A 27,500-nucleotide genomic window follows, 5' to 3' on the forward strand; every position below is an offset into this window, starting at 1 on the left:
AAGAAATGCTTTAATCTTAGTTTCCTTTCAAATTTTTTGAAATCTTTCATGATATTTGTCCTAGAGATTTTGTCCGTAGGTATGAAGTTTAAGCCTTTTCCCAACGTCATAATTTCTGTATTTGTTAATTTTCTATTTGAGAGGTTTAAAACAAATTGTTTGGCAGTTTTTAGGTTGCTATTTTGTTTGGCAATATTTAATTGCTGTTTTTTGTTAATGAATTTATAAGCATTTTTTACTTTTTTGCTTTTTCGGCTGAATCGTCTGTGTTTAGACATGTTTCACAGTTAGACTGTGTGGTATCATAGATGCTTGGTGGTATTAATTTACATCTGTAGAGATAACATCAGTTTAATTAGATAATTGTATAGCGATTTTCTGATTGGTCAGTCTATTCCTCAACAAATGAGAAGGCGTGATAATGTTTGAATGGCATACAGTGTATCATGTAACGATATCTCTAGGTGTCCTGATTAGTCAGGGATCATTTGGGTTTAGATAATCTTGTTTTCCTCTATCAATTATGAATTTAATTCTATCAATAGTTTTATTAGCTATGTGTGTTGCGTTTCTTCTATAGTATATCTGTTAGAATGATTGTGTTAAGATAATTGTGTAGTTTGATTCGTTGACGTCCAATGGAAAATCAATAAAATTACAAATTCAGGATTTGGAATTTTATTGTAGGTATATTGATCCAATATCCACCCGTTTATAGTATGGATCACATTTCCGACCTTACATTGATTACGTGCTACGTGTACAATGTTTCGAGTTCTTTCGGAATTATATTCCAGGTAACTCTCTTCAGAGGTCGTCCGTTTTATTTTTATTTTCTAAATGTTTGTTTGTTTATTATTTTGTACATTTTATTTATTATTGTACCTGCATAAATTATAGGTATATTGATCCAATATCCACCCGAAATGTGATCCATACTATAAACGGGTGGATATTGGATCAATATACCTATGATTTATTTTCATTCTAATGCAAAGCAAATTTAGACGAATGAAATTACTAAAATGTTATAACCAACATAAGTATCTGCTGAAGTTGTCGATGAAAATGATTCAAATTGCGTTATCTATCGCTTATTGAAAACAAATCGTTTTAAAATAATAAGTTTATGTAATAAATTCATTATATGTTTGATAGATACATGTAGGTGAGATACTTGAATCATGTCTAGGTTACGTCATCAATATCGAAACATCAATTGTCAATATAACATTGGTAAGTGATAAGTCTTTAAAACAAGTGCGGCCTTGGTGGGCGAATCGTCTATATAATTTGTTTACAGTGATTACTATTATGTTAACACTGAGATCATAATCTCGTGACAGGAACGTTCGACCCCTACCTTCTTTGACTGGGAATATCCTGTCGAAGGTCGGTGGCTCTCTGCGGGTAAATCGACCTCCTCAACCAATACAAAACTGACCGCCAATATAAAGTCAATAGAGCTTAAAGTGGAGTTAAAGCACAAACAGTCACTTAATCAATCTTTGACACAAGTCATTATTTAAAATTTATATCTACATGTATATATATATAGCTTTAATTTTAGATTAAAATGTCTTTATAGATAGATGTGATCCTAACCCATGTCAGAATAATGGAAGTTGTACTGACTTCAAAGAAAATTACAACTGTACATGTACTGACGGTTGGAAAGGAGAAAATTGTACAATAGGTGAAATTATTTTCGCAGTCTTGTTTACAATGTTTAAAAAAAAAATTAATGCAGCAGAATTATTTGTCTATTTAAGAAATCAGTTATAAGTAATGGCCATTTGTTTCAGTCTTAATTTTCTTTAAAAAAAAATGACAACGTGTAACTTAACATTGAGTTCTAAACTATACTTTAAGAAAGAGGAGGCTACGATATTGTGTGTGAACTGTTGGTGGGTATGTTATTCAAAGTTCAACGATTTGTGTAAACAAATCTCATCAAAGATACCAGGCTTATAACTTTCTACGCCAAATGCGCGTTTCGTTTAGTGACGCTGAAATAAAAAAAATGCCAAATAAGGTACGAAGTGTACGAGCAATAAAGAACTAAAGTATCTAAATGTTTTGTCAAATACTAAAAAGGTAATATATTCCTGGTGTAGAAAATCCTTAGTTTGGCGAACAACTAAAATTTATGAACATTAAATTTACAAATATATAATATCAATACAACGCAACTGCTGACCTCTTTTTATAAGAAATGATAACCCATGGATTTTACCTAGCTTTAAGTATTTTTTTTTACATTTGAGTGCGCTTTGATTGGTGTTTGGTGTCTTTGGAGTTTATTGTTTCTTTTTGTTAGCAGTTTTATATGTTTGTGTTGATCTGATGAATGAGGCCCTTTTCAAGTGATTTGTAGCGTTTGGTCTAATCATGTACATGAACTATTACACAATAGTTCCAGACGTGGGGCCGGCCCTAAAGCTAAGAAACTGTGTATCAGTTTTATTTTTCATTTATTGTTTTGTACATAAATCAGTCTGGCTGTCCTTTTTATAGTTCGTTTCAACCGTTTTACATTTTGTCGTGTCAGGACTTTTCATAGCTATACTATAAAGGTTTTCATATTTGTGAAGACCATATGAGACGTTTAGTTGATAACATCTATGTCATTTGAATTCTGGTGGATAGTTGTCTCGTTGTCAACCATACCACATCTTCTTAATTATAAACCATACAGTTCATTAGGTTTGCGTTAATCAAGAAGTTGCATATATCGAAATAACATTAAAATAAGGAGTGTGTCCTCCTCATGCATAGCTTGGGTTATTCGTCCAGATTTGATTTTTTTTTCTTTTCTTAGGGGAAGTTTAACAACAGTAATTCAGATTAGTAAAACCAATGTAAATACATGTCCCAAGTCAGGAATCTGGCATTAGTGACTGTCCCTTGTTGTTGTATATTATATTGAGATCGCTTTTTGTTTTGTACATTATTCAAGCCGTTTGTTTACTCGTTTGAATTGTTGATTTGTTTATATCGGGGTTTTGTATAGCTTGCTGTGTGGTATGGATTTGTTGAAGGTCGTACGGTGCTTACTGCTACGTCATTTTGTCTGTAGTGGAGAGTTTTGTAATTTCCAATCAAACCACGTCTTCTCATTTTTATAAAACATTCATTCTATATATTGATAGATGTAAATGAATGTGAAAGAAAACCATGTCCTGAACATTCTAACTGTACCAATACTATTGGTAGCTTCATGTGTACCTGTTGGATTGGTTATGTTAATACTAGCATGGGGTGTCAGGGTAAGTGTATATCAGTTTCAAATATGAAATAGATCTGTTGTTCTTTCTTAAAACAAGGATTTTAGATTGATGTCGTCGTGCTGAATAATTACATATGAAAGAAAGAACGCGAAATAATTTTGAAGCGGGAAAACCTTACGCACTCTAAGCTATTTGTGTTGGAAACCCAAAGGAGATTTATTTTCATTCTAATGCAAAGCAAATTTAGACGAATGAAATTACTTAATATGTTATAACCAACATAAGTATCTGCTGAAGTTGTCGATGAAAATGATTCAAATTGCGTTATCTATCGCTTATTGAAAACAAATCGTTTTAAAATAATAAGTTGATATAATAAAATCATTATATGTTTGATAGATACATGTAGGTGAGATACTTGAATCATGTCTAGGTTACGTCATCAATATCGAAACATCAATTGTCAATATAACATTGGTAAGTGATAAGTCTTTAAAACAAGTGCGGCCTTGGTGGGCGAATCGTCTACATAATTTGTTTACAGTGATTACTATTATGTTAACACTGAGATCATAATCTCGTGACAGGAACGTTCGACCCCTACCTTCTTTGACTGGGAATATCCTGTCGAAGGTCGGTGGCTCTCTGCGGGTAAATCGACCTCCTCAACCAATACAAAACTGACCGCCAATATAAAGTCAATAGAGCTTAAAGTGGAGTTAAAGCACAAACAGTCACTTAATCAATCTTTGACACAAGTCATTATTTAAAATTTATATCTACATGTATATATATATAGCTTTAATTTTAGATTAAAATGTCTTTATAGATAGATGTGATCCTAACCCATGTCAGAATAATGGAAGTTGTACTGACTTCAAAGAAAATTACAACTGTACATGTACTGACGGTTTGAAAGGAGAAAATTGTACAATAGGTGAAATTATTTTCGCAGTCTTGTTTACAATGTTTAAAAAATTAATGCAGCAGAATTATTTGTCTATTTAAGAAATCAGTTATAAGTAATGGCCATTTGTTTCAGTCTTAATTTTCTTTTAAACAAAATGACAACGTGTAACTTAACATTGAGTTCTAAACTATACTTTAAGAAAGAGGAGGCTACGATATTGTGTGTGAACTGTTGATGGGTATGTTATTCAAAGTTCAACGATTTGTGTAAACAAATCTCATCAAAGATACCAGGCTTATAATTTTCTACGCCAAATGCGCGTTTCGTTTAGTGACGCTGAAATGAAAAAAATGCCAAATAAGGTACGAAGTGTACGAGCAATAAAGAACTAAAGTATCTAAATGTTTTGTCAAATACTAAAAAGGTAATATATTCCTGGTGTAGAAAATCCTTAGTTTGGCGAACAACTAAAATTTATGAACATTAAATTTACAAATATATAATATCAATACAACGCAACTGCTGACCTCTTTTTATAAGAAATGATAACCCATGGATTTTACCTAGCTTTAAGTATTTTTTTTTACATTTGAGTGCGCTTTGATTGGTGTTTGGTGTCTTTGGAGTTTATTGTTTCTTTTTGTTAGCAGTTTTATATGTTTGTGTTGATCTGATGAATGAAGCCCTTTTCAAGTGATTTGTAGCGTTTGGTCTAATCATGTACATGAACTATTACACAATAGTTCCAGACGTGGGGCCGGCCCTAAAGCTAAGAACCTGTGTATCAGTTTTATTTTTCATTTATTGTTTTGTACATAAATCAGTCTGGCTGTCCTTTTTATAGTTCGTTTCAACCGTTTTACATTTTGTCGTGTCAGGACTTTTCATAGCTATACTATAAAGGTTTTCATATTTGTGAAGACCATATGAGACGTTTAGTTGATAACATCTATGTCATTTGAATTCTGGTGGATAGTTGTCTCGTTGTCAACCATACCACATCTTCTTAATTATAAACCATACAGTTCATTAGGTTTGCGTTAATCAAGAAGTTGCATATATCGAAATAACATTAAAATAAGGAGTGTGTCCTCCTCATGCATAGCTTGGGTTATTCGTCCAGATTTGATTTTTTTTTCTTTTCTTAGGGGAAGTTTAACAACAGTAATTCAGGTTAGTAAAACCAATGTAAATACATGTCCCAAGTCAGGAATCTGGCATTAGTGACTGTCCCTTGTTGTTGTATATTATATTGAGATCGCTTTTTGTTTTGTACATTATTCAAGCCGTTTGTTTACTCGTTTGAATTGTTTAATTTGTTTATATCGGGGTTTTGTATAGCTTGCTGTGTGGTATGGATTTGTTGAAGGTCGTACGGTGCTTACTGCTACGTCATTTTGTCTGTAGTGGAGAGTTTTGTAATTTCCAATCAAACCACATCTTCTCATTTTTATAAAACATTCATTCTATATATTGATAGATGTAAATGAATGTGAAAGAAAACCATGTCCTGAACATTCTAACTGTACCAATACTATTGGTAGCTTCATGTGTACCTGTTGGATTGGTTATGTTAATACTAGCATGGGGTGTCAGGGTAAGTGTATATCAGTTTCAAATATGAAATAGATCTGTTGTTCTTTCTTAAAACAAGGATTTTAGATTGATGTCGTCGTGCTGAATAATTACATATGAAAGAAAGAACGCGAAATAATTTTGAAGCGGGAAAACCTTACGCACTCTAAGCTACTTGTGTTGGAAACCCAAAGGAGATTTATTTTCATTCTAATGCAAAGCAAATTTAGACGAATGAAATTACTTAAATGTTATAACCAACATAAGTATCTGCTGAAGTTGTCGATGAAAATGATTCAAATTGCGTTATCTATCGCTTATTGAAAACAAATCGTTTTAAAATAATAAGTTGATATAATAAATTCATTATATGTTTGATAGATACATGTAGGTGAGATACTTGAATCATGTCTAGGTTACGTCATCAATATCGAAACATCAATTGTCAATATAACATTGGTAAGTGATAAGTCTTTAAAACAAGTGCGGCCTTGGTGGGCGAATCGTCTACATAATTTGTTTACAGTGATTACTATTATGTTAACACTGAGATCATAATCTCGTGACAGGAACGTTCGACCCCTACCTTCTTTGACTGGGAATATCCTGTCGAAGGTCGGTGGCTCTCTGCGGGTAAATCGACCTCCTCAGCCAATACAAAACTGACCGCCAATATAAAGTCAATAGAGCTTAAAGTGGAGTTAAAGCACAAACAGTCACTTAATCAATCTTTGACACAAGTCATTATTTAAAATTTATATCTACATGTATATATATAGCTTTAATTTTAGATTAAAATGTCTTTATAGATAGATGTGATCCTAACCCATGTCAGAATAATGGAAGTTGTACTGACTTCAAAGAAAATTACAACTGTACATGTACTGACGGTTGGAAAGGAGAAAATTGTACAATAGGTGAAATTATTTTCGCAGTCTTGTTTACAATCTTTAAAAAATTAATGCAGCAGAATTATTTGTCTATTTAAGAAATCAGTTATAAGTAATGGCCATTTGTTTCAGTCTTAATTTTCTTTTAAACAAAATGACAACGTGTAACTTAACATTGAGTTCTAAACTATACTTTAAGAAAGAGGAGGCTACGATATTGTGTGTGAACTGTTGATGGGTATGTTATTCAAAGTTCAACGATTTGTGTAAACAAATCTCATCAAAGATACCAGGCTTATAATTTTCTACGCCAAATGCGCGTTTCGTTTAGTGACGCTGAAATGAAAAAAATGCCAAATAAGGTACGAAGTGTACGAGCAATAAAGAACTAAAGTATCTAAATGTTTTGTCAAATACTAAAAAGGTAATATATTCCTGGTGTAGAAAATCCTTAGTTTGGCGAACAACTAAAATTGATGAACATTAAATTTACAAATATATAATATCAATACAACGCAAGTGCTGACCTCTTTTTATAAGAAATGATAACCCATGGATTTTACCTAGCTTTAAGTATTTTTTTTTTACATTTGAGTGCGCTTTGATTGGTGTTTGGTGTCTTTGGAGTTTATTGTTTCTTTTTGTTAGCAGTTTTATATGTTTGTGTTGATCTGATGAATGAAGCCCTTTTCAAGTGATTTGTAGCGTTTGGTCTAATCATGTACATGAACTATTACACAATAGTTCCAGACGTGGGGCCGGCCCTAAAGCTAAGAACCTGTGTATCAGTTTTATTTTTCATTTATTGTTTTGTACATAAATCAGTCTGGCTGTCCTTTTTATAGTTCGTTTCAACCGTTTTACATTTTGTCGTGTCAGGACTTTTCATAGCTATACTATAAAGGTTTTCATATTTGTGAAGACCATATGAGACGTTTAGTTGATTACATCTATGTCATTTGAATTCTGGTGGATAGTTGTCTCGTTGTCAACCATACCACATCTTCTTAATTATAAACCATACAGTTCCTTAGGTTTGCGTTAATCAAGAAGTTGCATATATCGAAATAACATTAAAATAAGGAGTGTGTCCTCCTCATGCATAGCTTGGGTTATTCGTCCAGATTTGAGTTTCCTTTTCGATCCTTTCTTGTTTTATCAGATCTTCAATGTTTACATAAAGTTACGGATTTTCACATTTGTGACTTTCATTATCACTGAAGAGACATGTATTGTCAAAATGTGCAACTAGTCCTATACAATTGGTACAGGTACATTGTAATATAATAAGGGAAATGTTTAATAATTTTTTTAATGAATGAAAATAAACGAATGCTACCATTTGAGATAGCGGAATATTTAAGAATTAATCAAAATATCCTAATTACTATTTTCTTTGAATTAAGAATATAACAGAACATGCAGAAGGCAGTTTCAAATTTCAAAGACATCATAATCGGTTGTACATCTATATTACATGGACGTGATTTATTTGCAAATATGTTTTTCAGACATAAATGAATGTTCGAACAAAAAGAGAGCTACCGTATGTCCTCTCCATTCTGATTGTTTCAACACAGTTGGAAGTTATGGATGCAACTGTAAAAATGGCTATCAGGATAAGAACGGTGACTGCACAGGTATTTTGAATTATTTCATCAAATGCATACAGATGCAACGATAAAAATTAAACGAATGTACAATCAAAGTTCACACATTGGCAAATGGAAGAATAACACCATACCAATATGCAATACAATGCTAAAATACGGAACATGACAAATAAAAATATATATTTATGCCTTTTACCTTCTATTACGAACCCTTGTAATACAAGCAGTTCCTGTCTATGTGTACTTATTTATCCTTTATGTTTATTTTGATATAACTAAATCCAATATAGATCTCAAAGCAACGGATATAACTAAGACTATTCATTTTTGAGGGCGGGTTAGGCGATTTATTTTGGTAAATGGAGAATTAAAAACAAATATTTTCGTTCACGTTGACGCAAAGACAAACTCATTTTCATTCACATACAGGTAAATCTATTTATTTAAATCAATATATTTGTTAACTATTTTTATTTTTTAAAACAAATTATTTTGCTCCCCTCAATTATTATAAAATGATTATGAACCAAAATATACCTTTCTAGAAATTCGAATTTAAACAATTTATTAAAAAAACATGTCTGAACCAAGACCCACAAAAGATGAAAGGTCGATACCAAGTGAAGCTTAAAATCTTGACCATTCTCAATCATCGGCTATGATGAGGTTCGTCTTGTTCAATCTAAATTTTCTATGTGGTGATGTGTTGACTGTTGTTCGTCACATTTTTTTTTTTGGCATCGTATTTTTTTTTTCTTTTCTTAGGGGAAGTTTAACAACAGTAATTCAGGTTAGTAAAACCAATGTAAATACATGTCCCAAGTCAGGAATCTGGCATTAGTGACTGTCCCTTGTTGTTGTATATTATATTGAGATCGCTTTTTGTTTTGTACATTATTCAAGCCGTTTGTTTACTCGTTTGAATTGTTTAATTTGTTTGTATCGGGGTTTTGTATAGCTTGCTGTGTGGTATGGATTTGTTGAAGGTCGTACGGTGCTTACTGCTACGTCATTTTGTCTGTAGTGGAGATTTTTGTAATTTCCAATCAAACCACATCTTCTCATTTTTATAAAACATTCATTCTATATATTGATAGATGTAAATGAATGTGAAAGAAAACCATGTCCTGAACATTCTAACTGTACCAATACTATTGGTAGCTTCATGTGTACCTGTTGGATTGGTTATGTTAATACTAGCATGGGGTGTCAGGGTAAGTGTATATCAGTTTCAAATATGAAATAGATCTGTTGCTCTTTCTTAAAACAAGGATTATGATTAAAACTAATCATAATTTATATTCAACTCTTAACTTTTTCATTTTCTGTTTTTTGTCAAAGACTGTGACAGCCATGAAAATATTTTATAGTGGTATTCCAAAGCTGTGGCAGTGTGGTTATTAAATTGGCCAGGAAAATGGTTGAGTGTACCCTCAGTACATTTAACTAAAAAATATGTAGTTGTTATCGTATAATTTTTTTAAACGAACTCACCTTTAAATATGTAAATAAATAACAGACGATGCGAATATTTCTCTAGACTAATTCTTAATCCATGGTTTTGACAAAATTGAGAGTAATGACTGATTCAGCATGTTCAGCTTAAATCTTTGATTGTCTCGTATACTGTTCCAACATTATTATGTTCAACTTCATATTTGAGTCGGCCAATCAACTTTCGTTAATTACTGTTGATATTTGTACCTTAGAAATATTCTTTGAAAACCTTTTAAAACAAAGAATATTTCTAAGGTACAGATATCAACAGTAACGAATGTATACAAAGATGTCGCCTTTAAATAATAATAAAATTAATATCGTTTTCATTTAAAAAAAAAAATTCTCTCTATCAAATTCAATTTTAAAAGAGGACTTTTAACAATTAAACAGTATAAAATCAACCATACAGTTAAATCAATTATCGTATGTTTTAAATGTTATACTTTCGTATTAAACATGTTAAATATATCTAGACTTGACAAAAAATTTTGTTTATATTAGACAAAATGTTCTTTGATCTTTACTTTAAGTTAATCGTTTTATTTTTTTGAATTTTCATATTTTGTGATACTTACGTATCTTTTGACGATGAAAAAATTTAATATTCAAACAAATGTTTATTCTTACTGTACCATTTTCTCATGTGATAACTCCATGGCAAAAAGAAAACACGATTCAACAAATGTTGATTGGTTTGTATCACGATGCAGGCTATTAAATTCATACGATAATCATACCGTTTTGAAATTATAACGTCACGAAAGTAATAATATTATTCTGATTGGTTTTCGGATAATGTTGCTTTATCGTTTTGGATTATAGAATTAATAATGCTCTATAGAAAGGAGAAAAAACATTTCACACTGAAGAGAATCATCATGGGCGTTCGAGAACGAACGATGAAATATGTTGCCTAATTATGGCGATAGATACCCATTGTTGGATGAGCGCACGTGTCTCTTCCTATATAAAGGAATGCCGCTTATATGTGTCACTTTTCAAAGTGTTCAATTTATACCAATGAGGTTCAATTTTATGGAGATACAATGATTATGAGTAGATATATGAGTGTCAATGGTTCAAAAATATTCATTTTTTTTGTTATGGCGACAGACAAATTTGTACTAATTATTGTATCTCATTATTATAAATGGTCCATGCCGTTGATTTTTCATTGATATGTAAATGGTATGTCTGATATCTAGGAATATGTATACATGGGTGATGCTTTTTCTATGAAATAATGTATAAGTACGAATTTTTAAATAAATCCAAATATAAATTCGGGTTGGTATTGAAACTCTAGCCAGAGGTTCTTGTTCATGTATTCCTCTAAACAATTTAACCAAGCACTCAAACTGGCGTAAGTTTGATATGTATTGCAAAGCACAGTGTACCTGTTTATAAAGGTTAAACTTGAGGTTGTTTAAATTTCTTTTTTTTTGTATTGAAAATCTTTCAGGGTTGTGTCTTTTGAGCTGTACCAAATGTAATGATATTTAAATTTGATTTAGAAAGATTTAGTATGACACGCATTGTTTTCTACATTGGTATCGTAGCTGTTGTACTGGATATACGAGAAAAGTCGGTGATTATGTTCTGCTTACATTAAAATATAATCCTTGATTAAATGCATTTAGTTTGATCATAAATAATACTAACATAACTGTCACTTGCTTAACATGGAATTTCGTGTATTTAATTTGTGTTATTTGTCCAGATTTATCATGATTATGATTGGTTTTTTTAACAGGGTTGTCCAAACTATTTGGAGACATACTAAAAATAAACTGTTACTTTGTTGTTCAGTAGTCCTTGATGTACATTTTACTTTTTTCCTCTGAATTTCAATTTACAATTTTAGGGACAAAACTGATTTAAATTGATATACACTTCAAGTTATAATAATATTAATTGAATGAGTAGAAAACGTCAACAACATGGTACCCGAACACAACTTTAGAACAATAAGGCAACATGACCGGAAAAAAAATCATCTCTCCCAAACAAAACTCGTTAATTTAACTGCAGAACAGAATGAATATATTTATAAATAAAGCATATTTATATCCCCTTTGGTACTCGTATATTTAAGTTGTAAAGTACGTACTAGTTTATTAGAGAAATGTACATGTTTAATCTATTGATATGTTTTTATCTGTTTACAAGAAGGTAAAGAGTCAAATGAAGAGAAGTTAAAAGATTCAGGTTGTAAGTTTATGATATTCAATACATTTGATATTCTACTTATTAAGCTATTTATGGACTTGAATTTTAACAGTTGCGAAATGGATGAATGGTCTATTGAAGAGAAATTAAACAAGAACTCTGCATTAGGGGTTTGTGCGTACTTATATGACTACAACCAAATGGAAATGTGAAATTATAAATAAAGATTTGAACAAAAGAATTAATATTGAGCGCCATTTTACTCATGTACGGTTAACGGAGGTTGAACAGGATAAAGGGATATTCCTAGAAAAAATAGATGCATTCATTTTCGTCATCCTTTTGTATAAATGTATTTAAAAAAACCAAACAACAACAAAAACAATAGAATACAAAACACTTCACAGAAAACTAAAGATTGAACATCAGAATTACCGACAATAACAAATAATGAATGTAGGTGGTCTGGAAGGGTAAGTAGTTCCTGTTCAACTTGTGACCCCGCCGTGTTACTTTTTGCTATAGGAGATAAAACACTTTTTCTAGAGGTAATCAGTGTGCAAACTCGATAACATCACAGGATAAATAGAAGTTCGAAGGGCTTTTATATGAAATGTGTGAGGCTGCAGTCAAGCTTAAACATCAACAACCTTTTATTTCTATTTTTTTTTTAATGCTTGTGATTTTTAACCAAAAATTCAAGACTATTACTTATACTCTTAATACTCTGAATACCTAAGTGTCCTTACACACACAATATTGTGCCAAATACTCCACAAAATCGCTATCTAAGCTAGTAACATTTGCTTTGTCAGCAAAGGAAAAGAAAAAATCTATTGATGCAAACCGACAAATATATCTGCAGTCTTTTGTTTCATCTTCTGCTATTTAAAATCAGTCTTGTTGTGGAACTTTTTTGCTTTTGAACTTAGAAATTACCATGAGAGAAGTAAATTAACGAACAAACTGATCGAAGGAATAAACTACATGCCATTCAATGGTATCCTTGTTAATATCGATTTATTTATTTTACAGCACATGAATCTTTCCCAGCTTGGGGAACAGTTTTGTTGGCATTAATTGGTGTTTTGATATTCGTTGTTTTTATCGTGCTATGCATTAAAAAGAGGCAAGTTTTAAAACGCGTACAATAGTACCATTGAAAATTTAATGTCTGGATACAAATTAACACATCTCAATAGATTTTCTAACCAATCAAGGAAATGTTGTGCATTTGTCAGGTTACCATAAATTATCAACACTATACAAATAAGGTGAGATGTATGACTGAGGGTAAAGATTGGTTAACAGAAAAGATTATAATGAACATAAAACGAATGGAGAAAATGGGCCAAAATTTAAAGAATAGAGAATTAGGTGCTAAAATTTTACGAAGAGAATCTTATTGGCCACACATAAAAAATACAGAAAATGAACTAAAAATTAGAGACTATAGATCCTTGTGATTGCTAGTGAGACAAATATCGCACAAATTAACCAACCATGATGTGAATAAAAGTTCGGATGAACACTCGGCAAACTATAACAAAATGTATATATTACCCTATATATTGCTAAAAAAACGCGGTGTATATCTCTGAACCATTTGTACCGAAATTATTTGTATTCTTTTCATGTTGTACTCAATCTGGTCTTAGGTCAGGCTGATAATAATTCTTAAAAATTGGTATCTACAGATACTTTATCAATTGACTATCGAAATCCCTTTAAATACATTATTTGGAGAGTTGGATATTCCTTAACTAATATAGGGTTACGTTTTAAAAATGTTTTGCCCAAAATAAAATATTATTTTACTTTAATACAGCTTTTTATCCCTCACTTGAATATATTTGTAAGTAAAGCAGAGGTAAATACCATATAGAATTCAAACTACCAGCATGTGAGAGCCTTTAAACCTAATATCGCACTCACCACTATTAATAGAAAATCCTACATAATTTATAACAATTTTTTTCTGAAATAGTCATCTTACAAATTTAGAACTTATTAATACACTCAGTTTCCAAATTTCTTTAGACAAAATTGGCTTGGATTGATAAGGCTATTGTTGATTTTGCTTGACTGTTTGTTTGTATAGCTTTTGGCGTGTTTTTCGGTACATATGTATCCTTGACTTTTAAATATTTGGCTACAATGTAGGTTATACAAATGAAATGAATTTTTTCCAGGCTCTTAAAATGCAATATTAGCGCATTTAAACTAATATCCCATGCGCCAGTACTAGTAGGAAATCCTACAAATCAGTCTCTCACTTTTTTGCTCTGTGTTGAAGGCCTCACTATGATTTGGAGATGAAGAACAACAATTAAAACGCTGTTATTTGCTTTTTGTTTGTTTTTTTTTTCTGTGCATGTACTGATTTTTAGTTGTGGATGGAAACCAATATCCTTAATTTTTCTATTTTATTATTTAAATTTGCGCACGTCTAATAAGTTATCAAAGGTACCAGGAATATGATTTAATACGCCAGACGCGCGTTTAAGATAATTCTTTGATTAGTCAATTCAGATTATTCAAAAATGAGAATAACATTTTATCAATTAAAGTTGTATTCTCTTATTCATGTTTAACATACTGAAAAGAGACTGCAAGAAATACTGACACGTTTTAGATGAATTTCTTAAGAATTTCTTAAGAAATACCACTATGCTAAAACCGAGAAGCCCATTCAGTATATTTCAGCAGAAAGAAAAAGAATATATATCAATAGGTCAAATAAAAACCAGACATCACTATCTGACTAGAGTCTAAAAAGCAAACAAACAAGCAACATTCCACAAAATACTACACAGAAAAAAAGATTCAGCAAAGCAAACTCAACCTAATAAGGGGAAGATTACAAGGCTCCAACATGTTATATTATTCCTGGTATTATTAGTGACACCAGTGACAAAATGAGGTTACTTTCATGTTTATTACAGAAAATCAAGGTTTGAAGTGACAAAGATTAATAGCAACAATAGGCCAGATGCCCATAAGGGCCAAAATAATGAACCTGAGGAAGTTGAACAGAATCGTGTTGTACATGTTGTAAAGACGGAAAGTGATGATAGAAAAATATCACAGGAACTTGATGATAATACCCTGAAAGATGGACTGGAAACAGTAGATGAGCAAACTGCTGTTAACTGTGATACTGTTGAAACCAAAGCTAACGAACAACAGCCAGTTGGTGGTAGACAATCCGCAGAGAAGGAAATATCGAACATTTGTTAACAAAAACCAACATAATTGATTACTTACAAGTTTGTTGTAATTATAACTATAAACTGAACAAACTTTGAACATCGTCATGTCTGTCAATGTTTCGAAATTTAAATGCTTAACATGTAGCAATATAAAATTATATCCAAAAGAAGATGCAGATATACGTCAATGATGCAGCAACCCAACAACATAAAATGTTCTTCTCGTTGTATAATTTCAGTCATTGATTTTCACTTAAGAGCCAATCTGCCAGAAAACCATGCAAAACCGTCCGAATGCCACTTTTGCCAAATGAGTTCATATTTGGCACATTGGTGCACCTTAGTAATGTAATTAACCACACAAAATTTTTTTTGAAAAATTTTGAACCGATCTTGATTTTTTGGGGGTGCCATTTTTTAACAGCTGAAATTGCTCAAAAACAGCAAAAATAAGCCTTTTTTGGCATATTTCGATGGTTTAAATAAAAAAATATGGCAACATTTATAATTTTTTGATAGTTGTTCCTAGTAATACATCACTTCAAGTGTAGGAATGCACAGAAATAACAATGCTGTCTATAAAGTGTATGTATAATCTAACTGTTTCAATATGTCTTATTTAGCCTCATGTCCAAAATGGCTGATTTTGGTCATCTTTCAGAGCCAAAATACTCTAAGACCCGTTTATTATTGTAAAACAACATATCTACTTGCAAAGTATAACTATATATACCCAATCAAAAAAAATATTAAGCTCGGCAAATAATGTTGGTGTCTAGTATATGCCACAACAAAATGGGGTAGCCTGCATATTCAAATTTTCTCAAGTTTGCCGTCTAATTTTTAACATCTGACATATGATAGGATCTGGACTTATAGATAAGTATAACAACAAATGGAAAAGAATAAATAATGTTTCATTTAATACATTAAGAAAATAATCATACATAAATACAATTTATTCATTACAAATCTAGAGGCTCCCAGGAGCCGAAATAGCTTGAATTGACAAATTGTGCACCTCAAAACGATAAAAAAACACATATTTCAAAAGCGATAAATTTAAAATAAGAGGTTAAACAATTCAGAATAAGTTCAGACTGTAAAAATAAGTTTTTCTGACCATTTTTGCAGTTTATTCTTATATTATATTGATATAGCTGTCAGATATTGGCAGAAAACTATGAAAATTTGTAAATTTACACACTTCAGGGACAATAGCTCATAGATTTTACCTCCCAATTTTTCAGAAAAATTTTGGGTAGTTAGATCTTGTCATTTTGATAGTTTTTACAATATATATACATATATGTATGATACTTCTTCTAATATTATCAAAATAATGGTTTAAAAGAGAAAACTGTAAACAGTTGCAATATAGAGATGACACTAAGAGATGGACTTTTTTATGGCCCTTTGAGCCTAGTATGCTAACAAGGTAATATTTGCCAGGTACCTATATATCTATGTTGCTGCAATGTGGTCAATACAAACATGAAAATCATAAATGCATCTACTGCAATGTGGTCAATACAAACATGATAATCATAAATGCATCTAAAACTAGATGTGTCAAAGCGACACGATTGCCCCCCCCCCCCCAGTCTCAAAAATTTGAAAATCTGCAATTTCAATACATGTGGACACAAACATGATGGTTGTCTCACATATAAAAAAAATCAGCTCTAAATCTGGAGCCATATGGAAAAATGTCAATATATTATAACTGTGATTTTCAACAATTTTCAAAGTAACTCGTCATGGTTAACTCACATACCAAAAATCAGCCCAATATTCGAAAGCATTTAGAAAAAAGGTCCATATAACTGTGATTTTCAAAAATTTATCAAAGTCCAAAGCCAGAAATTACAGCAAAAATTAGCGTAGCAGGACGAACCTAAGACTTGATCTTTAACTCATCATGAGTAACCCACATACCAAAAATCAGCCAAATATCTGAAAGCGTTAAGACAAAAAGTGTGTATAACTGTGATTTTCAACAATTTATCAAAGTCCATAGCCCGTAATTTCAACCAAAATTAGCGGAGCGGAACAAAACTTAATCTTGATCTGTAACTCATCATGGTCAACTTACATACCAAAAATCAGGCCAATATCTGAAGGCATTAAGAAAAAAACTCTGTATAATGGTTTGTTTCGGAATGACGGAATGATGGAATTATGGAATTACAGAATTTCGGACAAGGGTAAAACTATAGAGCACCGCCATAAAAATCCAATAACTAGACGAAAAACAAATCACTTAGTCTATATATACATGTACTAGTGCAAAATTTATAAAGAATTTTGAATGAAATTGGATAGCTGTTACTGTCATGACTGTACCTATGAGGCTCTTAGTAACATCACATCCTGAGAAAAAACAAAATTAATATAAATCATATGAAACTTAAAATTTCAATAAAGTTAAATGTGTTTTTTATACTTGAACAGCAAGAACAATAAAATCAAGTGTACATTAACTTTCTTGTAAAAGAAAATCCATAACATTAAAATATTCATAAATGATGAACTATTATTTTTTGACACATCATCCCATGGAAGATTTAAGTGGTGTTTTAAAGATGCAAAGTTTCTGTTGCTTGTTTGGTTGGTTGAAATTGTTTCTGTCAGAAGCATTATCAGTCTTCCAATCTGATGTTGACTGCTGTAAAAGTTCAGTTAGCTGCGAGTCTAGATCTGAAAACCACAAAACATACATATATAGATCAGACTGTTAGCTTTCATATTTTTTCTTTTTTTAAATTTTTGGCCTTTTATGGCTGCATAGATATGCAGTTTTGGTCTTGTGCATTGCTGAAGGAGATATGGCATATGAAGACCTATAGCTTTACTTGTATGTCATTTGTTCTCATTGGCAATCATATCACATTTTATTTCATATTTCTAATGTTCATTTACATGTATACCACTGAGAGGAAATAAAGATGACAACTTTTTTTTTTGCCATCCTTGGTGGCCATCTTGAAAATGTTTGACATCAGATAATCATCCATATATTGTGCTAATCTTTTCATTAAAGTTTCATTTAAAAAGATAACACCAGTTATGTCAGTAAAGGACAAATTTTGTGGAAGATGAAATAAAAATGCAAGTTTGAACAAAACATTCAAGCATGAAACAGCTCTGAATTTGTAATGGGTTTAAATATTTGAAAAAGAATATGGTTTCTAACACAGAATAAATATGGTACATGTATAAAGATATAGTTTAATAGATTCAGCATAAAATCAAATTAAGGTGGCTTGTGGGTACAAAAATTTCAGCAAAAAAATAAACCTTTATTTTTTCATTACAAACTTTATTCATTACACTATTAGTTATTACTTTGATATGGTACAAAAATAAACCTAAAAAGTTGATTCGGTTTGGCCCCAGATGACTTTTAAAATGTGTATATCATTGAAAAAGCTCCAAATTATCTCCCTTTGGTGCAAACATGCCATTTTTTGGCATTAAATTTTAAATATTTTTTGTAACTCATCGGTGACCTATATTTTTTATTATTGTTTTCAAGTAAGCTGTACATAAACTAAATAATTGTAAAATTTAAGCGATTTCTGTAATTAGGTTATTTTTTTAATTCGATATTACCTTTATTTCTCCTATTAGTTTAACAGAAAAAAAGGACATTAACAAAAATGTATGCTTCTTCCAGAGGCAGATTTCGAGCTTAAATGAACGGTGACCCCATTTTTTTATTTCATTTTTCTTTTAAGTATATGATAAAGTTGATTTATAAAAAAATATAGCGAAATTCTATATTAGAAAAAAAAAATTGATTTAAACCCAGGAGCCCCCTTAAGATTTCAAATTAAGTTAAATTTTGGACCCTTTGAACTTCAATGTAAATAAATTTCAAAACATTGCCAAACAAGAATGTGTCCATAGTACACGGATGCCCCACTCGCACTATCATTTTCTGTGTTTAGTGGACCGTGAAATTGGGGTAAAAACTTTTATTTGTCATTTGAATTAGAAAGATCATATCATAGGGCACATGTGTACTGAGTTTCAAGTTTATTGGACTTCAACTTCATCAAAAACTACCTTGACTAAAAACTTTAACCTGAAGCGGGACAAACAGACGGAAGGACAGACCGACGACAGACGGAAGGACGAACAGACGCACAGACCAGAAAACATAATGCCCCTCTACTATCGTAGGTGAGGCATTAAAACTAAATACAGGTTGGATTCAGCATCTTTATAAATTTATTGTTAAAATCAAACACAGTTAACATGGTTAAATTGTGGACCCTGACCTGTTTTAACCAACCTGAAAACTAGGACCGAAATCATAAATCTAAGTTAAAGTACATATTTACAAATGCATATTTCTGTATATCAAAAAACCCCTAAATATAATAAAGTTCAATTTCTGTTAAAATTAAACTAAGTTAAAATTTGGATCCTTTGGACCTTAAATGTGGATAAATTCAAAACCAGACCAAAATTAAAAATCTAAATATTTAACATTGGCATTTTGTTTATGAAAGAACCTCTAAAATTCAATTTTGGTAGAGATTTTTTTTTTTGAAACCATTTTTGAAATCATCGTGAAACAATTTAAAATGGGGTCATTGCAACATCTTAAATTTAAATTCATTGTTCAATTTAGCATATATATTAAAGAACCCAAATACGGTAATGTATTTATTTTAATTTGTTCTTGTCCTAAACCATTTGTGTAAACATGCATGAACTATTTGCCACTGGACATAAGAAACCAACAACCAATCAATTAATCTAACAGGTGAATTATCTTCAAAAGTATCAATAAAAATCTCCCCCTTTTTTAAATTTAAAATGGAATGTTCATTAGTCATTGTTAGTTATTGAATGGAAAATATAGGAGCCGCCCTACATAGTACTATTTTTCAATGGGAAAACCAAGTTAACAAAGACATGTTCAATAAAACTGATGTATAACATGTATAATTATTATATAGGTGATTACATATACTTTGTATGATTGCCATATTTTACAAACAGTTAAATTAATATATAAGTTAATAATATCTTACCAGTATCTTGTTCTATACATGTATTTATTTTGACCTGGCTATTGTCACTTTCACAAAAAAATCATCAGCATTGCTTGCATCTATTATAGCCCTACAAACATGACAAATGAAAAGTGTTAAACTATAAAATAATTCTTCAATCTTGTATCACAGGAAATGTAGGGTAGTGTAGCATCACTGTGCATGTATTTTTTTTATTTCTTTTAAAAAAGGGCTCTATAAATAATCTACATACATTACATGTACATACATATACATCAATGTACATGTAAGGTCCTAAAATAGAACTTTACAAAAGTTTGCAATGCTTTTGATTTTTTAGTCTCCATGGCCTACATTGTATAATAGATCATTAAATCTTGTTTAATTTTATTTATGAAATGTGTGCATTTCATAAATAAATTTAAACAAGATTATTCTCTAGATAAAGTTGTCTAGTGTTTCATGTACAGTATGTTGTATGTAAAACATGTTTTAGAATGAGGCTTTACCACGAGATAAAAGCTTTCTTAGTAAACAAAGAGCTGAACATGTACAACTTCCATTAAAAACTTAAAATATAAATTAGGGTAAGGTAATAAAAACATATTGTCCAGCTTAATGTTGAACATGTTGAAATAAATTTTGATTATTATCATGCTTATGGTCTATGAATTTTTTTTTAAATTAATATACATGTATATTGTACCCTGGTTAATACCTTAACAATTTAAATTCTGTCCTTAGCTGACAAGGACATAAATATTTTGACCATTCTAACCCTCCCCCTTTCTTTTTTATAATCAAATGGTCCCAAGACTCATGCCATGTACATTTATATATTAAAGGGATATACTGTAAATTCAAAAAAAATTTGCGTGAATTTATTATTGCGATTTTATAATTTAAGACTGAAATGTGATTTTAACATTTGCGATATTCACAAATATCCTGTTTGATTCATATAAAAAAATCTCAAAATGTTAGTTTTAATTATTGCAATTATAATAACCCTTTCGCATTTTACACAATAATAAAAACATTGCGATAATATCTGAATTTACAGTATATTATTTGTTTGCACTTGGCTATAGGAAATAAATAAGATGTCCTAGAAACAGGTCAGGTGTACAAGAATATTCACATGCCCTTTCAACCACCTCCCCCTTTTTTTAATCTGGCTAATGTATCAAATGTTGGTCCCCTAATTTCAGATTGACTATATAAGGAACTAATGAAAATTGATTGTTAGAGTTGTACCTGTTTCTAGTGGAATAACTCGTCCTGTATCTGTGTATACAGCCTGTTACGAAATGGTGAAGATCCTTGGTCAGCTTTGGCTTTGCTGGAAGACGGTTGGACGGGATGTTGACATCTTGCTTGACTATAATGTCAATGAATTCCATAAAAGTCCCTGTACTTCAAGCTAATCTAACATGTCTAAGACGAGATGATATAACAACCATAGGAAAATAAACCACTCTTCCTCTTATATAAAATAAGGAGTCCTGTTGGAAATTCTACACCCTAGTTTTCAGTATTTTTCAGACTTCAATACAACGGTTGAGAGAGAGTGTCTTATTTATTTATAATGCGCCAGACAGTTAATTCTCAGATCCGGACATCCTGGCATTTACATTTGTCAGGAGGTGATGTCATCCGGAATCCTCTAGATTTTTCATCTATTTGAAGGGGATTACTGATTATTTATATTGCCGATTATTTTTTAACCAGAGGTTATAGTATGTTAAAAATCAAAATAGAGATATTATATAGGGTCTTTAACAGTATTAAAAGAGTAAAATTACTATATTCAACTGGTTACGATATATATCAATTAAATTAATTTGCAATAAGTCTATGGAAAATCTAGAGGAATCTTATCCGCATCACCTCTCAGCATTGTTTACATAACAAAAATGCTAATCATTGATTGGTGAGTTACATGTTGTGATGTCACTGCAGATCTGAGAATTATTGTCATGATTGGCAGATTCCTGCATTGCCATTGGCAGTAATTATTCTTTTTGGAAATGCTATTTTGGTCTTTAGTGCATTCAGATATCTTAAATAGTTTGTAATATGTAGATTCATAATGCTGGGATAGCCCAAATACTCCTCATAGATTATTAAAGTCGCAAACTTCGCTGTAATTTTAGTCTGCCAAATCCATCACTGGGAGCTGACATGTTTGAGATTTTACCCAAGGGAGATAAGTCAATGGAAGAGCATAAAAGATGGACTCCCTAGTTTCAGACAATTTATTGATTTTTGCACTTGCAGTACAAATACGTCTTATTAAATATTTTAGACACATTTATTTTACTTTATTAAATGATTTTATGAACCATTTTATTATAATTGTATTTAGAATTTAATTAAAATCAAAATCAAAATGTGCCAATTCGGGACTAAAATCACCATTCTTCCAAGGCATAAATTAACATGTAATAGTCATTTGCCAAGCTTAATATTTTGTTTTAATATAAAAAATACACCATAATTAAAACCAATATAAGTTGCAAACATATTCGGAATGGGTCTTGCAAGTTAGAAGCAAGTAAAAATCATGTAAACTCATGTATGAAAAATCCATCCTTTGTGTCCGTGCTCCTGGCAATGTGCCAAATTGTTTAAATTTTCATTTGTATTGACCATAACATAGTAAAATGAATGGGTTCCAGCTGACATTACTCTAAAAACTCAACTACCCCATTTAATATGCTTCTGGGTAATTCTTAAAAGGCATAAACAGTTGTATTTTTCCTTGGTTTTATTATGAATTTACAGAATTATGCAAATGAGGCTGTTACTAAAAATAGATACGATTCTGGGGGAAATTAAGTGGCCAAATTCTTTTATTTTATGTCAAGGATTAAGATGATGTATAAAAATTTCTCAAGTTGTGATTGTCGATTTGGACGATTTTCTGATTATTGCATGGTTTTCTGGCGGATTGGCTCTTAAAACTGCTTCTGCAAATTTTATTTATAACTTTTGGTTAGTTCCTTCTGTTCATTTTGTGGGTAGAGCATTAAATCATATGTTAATTTGTAAAGAAAAGGGTATTATCGTTGTTCTGAAATGGACTTCGTCATGTGTTTGGCCTATATTGTGGTAATCATCGAAAAACCAATACAAATCTTTTGTAAACGATTTTGTAGAGTATGTTAAACCATCTGGATTTTTTTGTTAAGGTTCGGATAAAAATAGCATGTTCATTCATTCTCCATTAACTTTCAACGTTCTCGTATTAAAGATTGATTGTAGTTAAATCCGTCAGCATATCACTCAATATCCATTTATATATTGATTTATCTTTTATTATTGATTTTATTTGTATTCTTTGTCGGTGTTAAACTAGTAGTTTGCGACAAATCTCGTTTTGGCATAACATTTATATAAAAAGATATTTTGCGACACTTACTGGTTGAGCATAATTAGAATTGGGAGTTGTATTTAATATGCATTTTTAGGGATGAAATCGTTTATACCGTTTTTTGCACTTACTTAAGTCCCGTGTGGGCATAACCTTGGTTTATTTAGTATATTCTATTTTATAATAGAGATAAATACCGATTGGGCCCTCTCGTACGCATATATGAGTCCCATCTTGGGCATTATTTTGATTTATTCCGTATTTGTTCTTCTATGAAGAGATAAGTCCCGTTTGGGCCCTCTAACACATTAACACAAGTCCCGTTTGGGTATTGTATTGTTTTATTTTGAAGAGATAAGTCCCGATTGGGTATCTAACACGCATACACCAAAGTCTCGTTTGAGCATTAGTCTGTTTTATTTTGTTCGTTTCGATTCGACAGATCAATAAGTCCCGCTTGGATTTTTAGCACGTTCGGGTGTCAATTTAATATTCTACCATGTATTGATGAATTTCACAAAGAATATAATCCCTTTTTGGTACTCTCAAAATACCATTTAGTTTAATGTTGTTATATTTTATATTAACACATTTAGTCTGTAAGTATACTTGTAAATCAAAATTGAGAGTATTTTTAATAAATTCTTTTACATATAGTGCTTCGCTATATGATTTTTTAAATCAAATTAATTTCATTTAAATTTATTTTTCAGTATAGATTCAAACATTCACATTGGGAATCCTTAAAGCATTTTTCTAATCCTGACTTGAAAGCTCTAACAGTTTCTTTATGTTCAGTAGTAACTGCTTCAAGAAGTGAAAATACGTTGAAGAAACATAAACTAAAGGATATTTCAAAAGATTCAAATACTGTTGCTTAAAGTACAATCTACCGTGTTTGACTACCACTGTTTATACGGTTGCTATTTATCTTAACTATTTGATTCAATCTGGAGTTTCCACTGCTGTTTTAAACTTAAAATCTGTGCTATGATGTTGTAAGGGTTTTCCGGGTTTTTAAGATACAATGAGTTGGCACACATCCGATCTTCTGATTTAACGTTCATCGATTCTCATCTATAAATAATCATTCAAAAAATGTAAGACTGATAGATATCGACAGGGTAACACTTTTTTGATTTCTACAACTGGTACAGACCTTTGTCCAGGTTCTATGCTACAGAAATATTTTCGCGTTGCAAGTTTGCCAGTTGGAAGTGACGAATACATCTTTAGAGCTCTGACATACTTCAAATCTATTAATAAGCATAAACTCGCTTGCAAGAAAAAAGCAAAAACACAAAAATACTGAACTCCGAGAAAAATTCAAAAAGGAAAGTCCAAAATCAAAAGGCAAAATCAAAAGTCCAAACACATCAAACGAATGGATAACAACGTTCATATTCCTGACTTGGTATAGGCATTTTCTAATGTAGAAAATTGTGGATTGAACCTGGTTTTATAGCTAGCTAACCCTCTCACGTGTATGACAGTCGCATCAAATTCCATTACATTGTCAACGATGCGTGAACAAAACAAACATACTCAAAGAGTAAAAATGTCAAAAAATGAAAAATAGGAGTACAGCAGTCAAACTTTTCGGCTTCTGCAAATCTGACGATATTAGTCGCTGATTTCGTTTTCTGTTGCCAATGTAAACGGGGATAATGTTTAAACGACTCAGTTTGAATTTCATTTGACTGGGTGTAGGTTTTATTACATTCAGGTAATTTCGTTTGATGTGGTTTCACAACACCTTTGTAGTGAGTTCAAGGTGAACATGTTGCTTATCGGAGCGTATTTCTCCAATGATAATCTAACCCAGGTTTAACTTTTGCGCGAATGGAGCCTTTGGTGGTGCTAGACGTTGATCAAGGACATGATGTGCCTCTATAAGGTCTCTTCCGATGAGCAATAGGATTTTGCACTTTCCATCAATCGGGAGAATATGTTTTTGTAGTTCTTGCAAGTGTTGATACTGCAATATATCCTCAGGTGTAGCAATGTCGTTCCGATTATTGGGACTGTTATCGCATTCAATCTGTTCATGCAGATTGAATCTAGTATTGTCTTGTACAGACTGCACGACAAACCCGTTTCCTCGTTGACCGGAAGTGACCTTACTGCCGGAGCGTGTGGACAACAAATAGTCTTTTGTTTCTGCCTGTACGTTGAATAGGCTGAAGAATTCAGGAGCCTAGAGAGAACGGTTGCTTTGGTCGTCAATAATTGTATACATGCGAATTACTTTGTCCTGATTATTTTTGTGAAAGACATTCACAGGAAATATCTTGGCACAAGCTTTACTACTGTTGCCGTCTTTGGAGATATATGTGCAAGTTGAACTAACAGAGGTTAGCATGGTTTCAGCTAACTCAAGTTGCTCCCCGCCGTCGACTGATCTAGGCGGTGATGGCGGTGCACCTTTTGGTTGGTAAACTTGATTTGTGTGTAATGCGGTGGTGTGTTGTTTACTTCCGCATTCATTGCAACTGATACTCGCGTTGCAATCACGACTTATGTGCATAGTCGAATCACAGCATTTATAACAAAGATTAGTTTACCTTATCAGTTCCTTGCGTTCCTCTATAGTTTTAGCTCTGAACCCACGACATTCATTTAGCGAATATTCGGTATTGTGTATTATGCACAGATTTTGTTGCTGTGCAGTTACTTCAGATCGTTGTTCGACCGCTGTCTTGTAAACGTTGATTTTTTTCCCAGGCTGAGGTGTGAACCTTGGCGCAGCACCTTTTGTACTTGGTGTGACTCTTGACCCATGAATAAATCAAGGATCGTTTTTAATTCTACTAAATGCACTGATTAATGCAGATAACTCTGTAAAAGGAGGAAAGGCAACGCACGGGTTAGATTTGTATCTAGGCGCCCTTGTAATCCACTTTTCCTGAAACCCAGATGGTAGTTTTTCAATGACAGGGTTTATTCCGGTCGGGGAATCAAAATAAGCTAGCAGACATCCCAGCTGGGGATTTTCCTTGTAGTATTTTATTTCTGATATAATGTCAGACAGTTCATAGAGACGTGCGTTGTCCTTATTCGTGAAGGTTGGGAATTTGTCAAGTTTACTCCTGAGAGAGGCTTCCAACATTTCTTGAGCACCATATCGCTCATCTAGTCTTTGCAATAACCTCTGTAGGCCTCCAGTAAGGTTGTTGGCATTTGATGCCCTAATACTTATTGCATGTTTACCAGACTCTGGCCCTAGCCACTTAATCAGTAAGTCTATTTTTTCCGAGTCAGAAACTTGTAATTCGTCTATGACGTTTTGGAAGCTAGATTTCCATGTATGGAAGGATTCTGCCTGGTCATTAAAATGTGTTTGCCTGGAGAATAATAGGTCTTTGCGTAGAAGAAATCTAGTTATCTCCGACGTGGGATTGATTTGTTGCTGGTATACAACAGGGGTCTCTTCTATAACGCCTTCTTTTTGGTGTAAGACAGTGATCTATTCTATAACACCTTGTTATGGGTGTAAGACAAGGATCTTTTCTGAAACGCCCTGCTTCCTATGCCAGTTAATGTTCCCAGATCTGGGAATACATCAACTTTTGGTGACGGAGAATGTGTAGGCAAGACATCGGGTGTTTGTGATGGCAAGTTCAGTGCCACGGATGGCAAGAACGCTGGTGCTTCATGACTTAGCTCATTCTAAACAGGACTTTGATTTTTATTTTGAGGTCCTGTTACTTCCTTTACAGCAGTTGATACAGGAAGTTTATTGACAAAATCTTGGACACGCTGAAGCGGGTCTTCCTTTTCGATAGGGAGATCGCTAAACGCTTGGCTGTCATCGTATTCCAGGATACGAGCCTCGGCTTCTGCAGCTGCAGCCTCTCTGTGTGCTGCTAGAAGGTTTTACTTGGCCTTCAGCTCGGCTTTTTCTTGGCTAACACGTGCAGCCTCTTGTTTGATTTGCGTTTTTCTGCGTATGGCCTCTTGTACTGCTTATGTTCCATATTAGCCTTTTTTAAGTG

At 32.1% G+C, this 27,500-nt stretch overlaps 1 protein-coding gene and 1 long non-coding RNA gene across 2 annotated transcripts in view; one reads left to right on the forward strand and one right to left on the reverse strand.

The window, feature by feature from the left end:
* LOC143043735 (uncharacterized) overlaps positions 1–27,500 on the forward strand; it is an 89,601-nt gene that overhangs the window by 10,622 nt on the left and 51,479 nt on the right. The window contains exons 6-12 of the mRNA XM_076215918.1: positions 1,589–1,696; positions 3,153–3,269; positions 4,060–4,167; positions 5,621–5,737; positions 6,525–6,632; positions 8,117–8,245; positions 9,316–9,432. Coding sequence (XP_076072033.1) covers positions 1,589–1,696; positions 3,153–3,269; positions 4,060–4,167; positions 5,621–5,737; positions 6,525–6,632; positions 8,117–8,245; positions 9,316–9,432 — 804 coding nt within the window. The remainder of the gene's footprint in view (positions 1–1,588; positions 1,697–3,152; positions 3,270–4,059; positions 4,168–5,620; positions 5,738–6,524; positions 6,633–8,116; positions 8,246–9,315; positions 9,433–27,500) is intronic.
* On the reverse strand, positions 17,434–21,730 carry LOC143042295 (uncharacterized). The gene is made up of 3 exons (XR_012967932.1): positions 21,387–21,730; positions 20,148–20,238; positions 17,434–17,799 (listed from the first exon to the last, which is right to left on the reverse strand). It is a non-coding gene; the product is annotated as an uncharacterized LOC143042295 (long non-coding RNA).

Source organism: Mytilus galloprovincialis, chromosome 8 (genome assembly GCF_965363235.1).
Source record: "Mytilus galloprovincialis chromosome 8, xbMytGall1.hap1.1, whole genome shotgun sequence".
Lineage (NCBI taxonomy): Eukaryota > Metazoa > Mollusca > Bivalvia > Mytilida > Mytilidae > Mytilus > Mytilus galloprovincialis.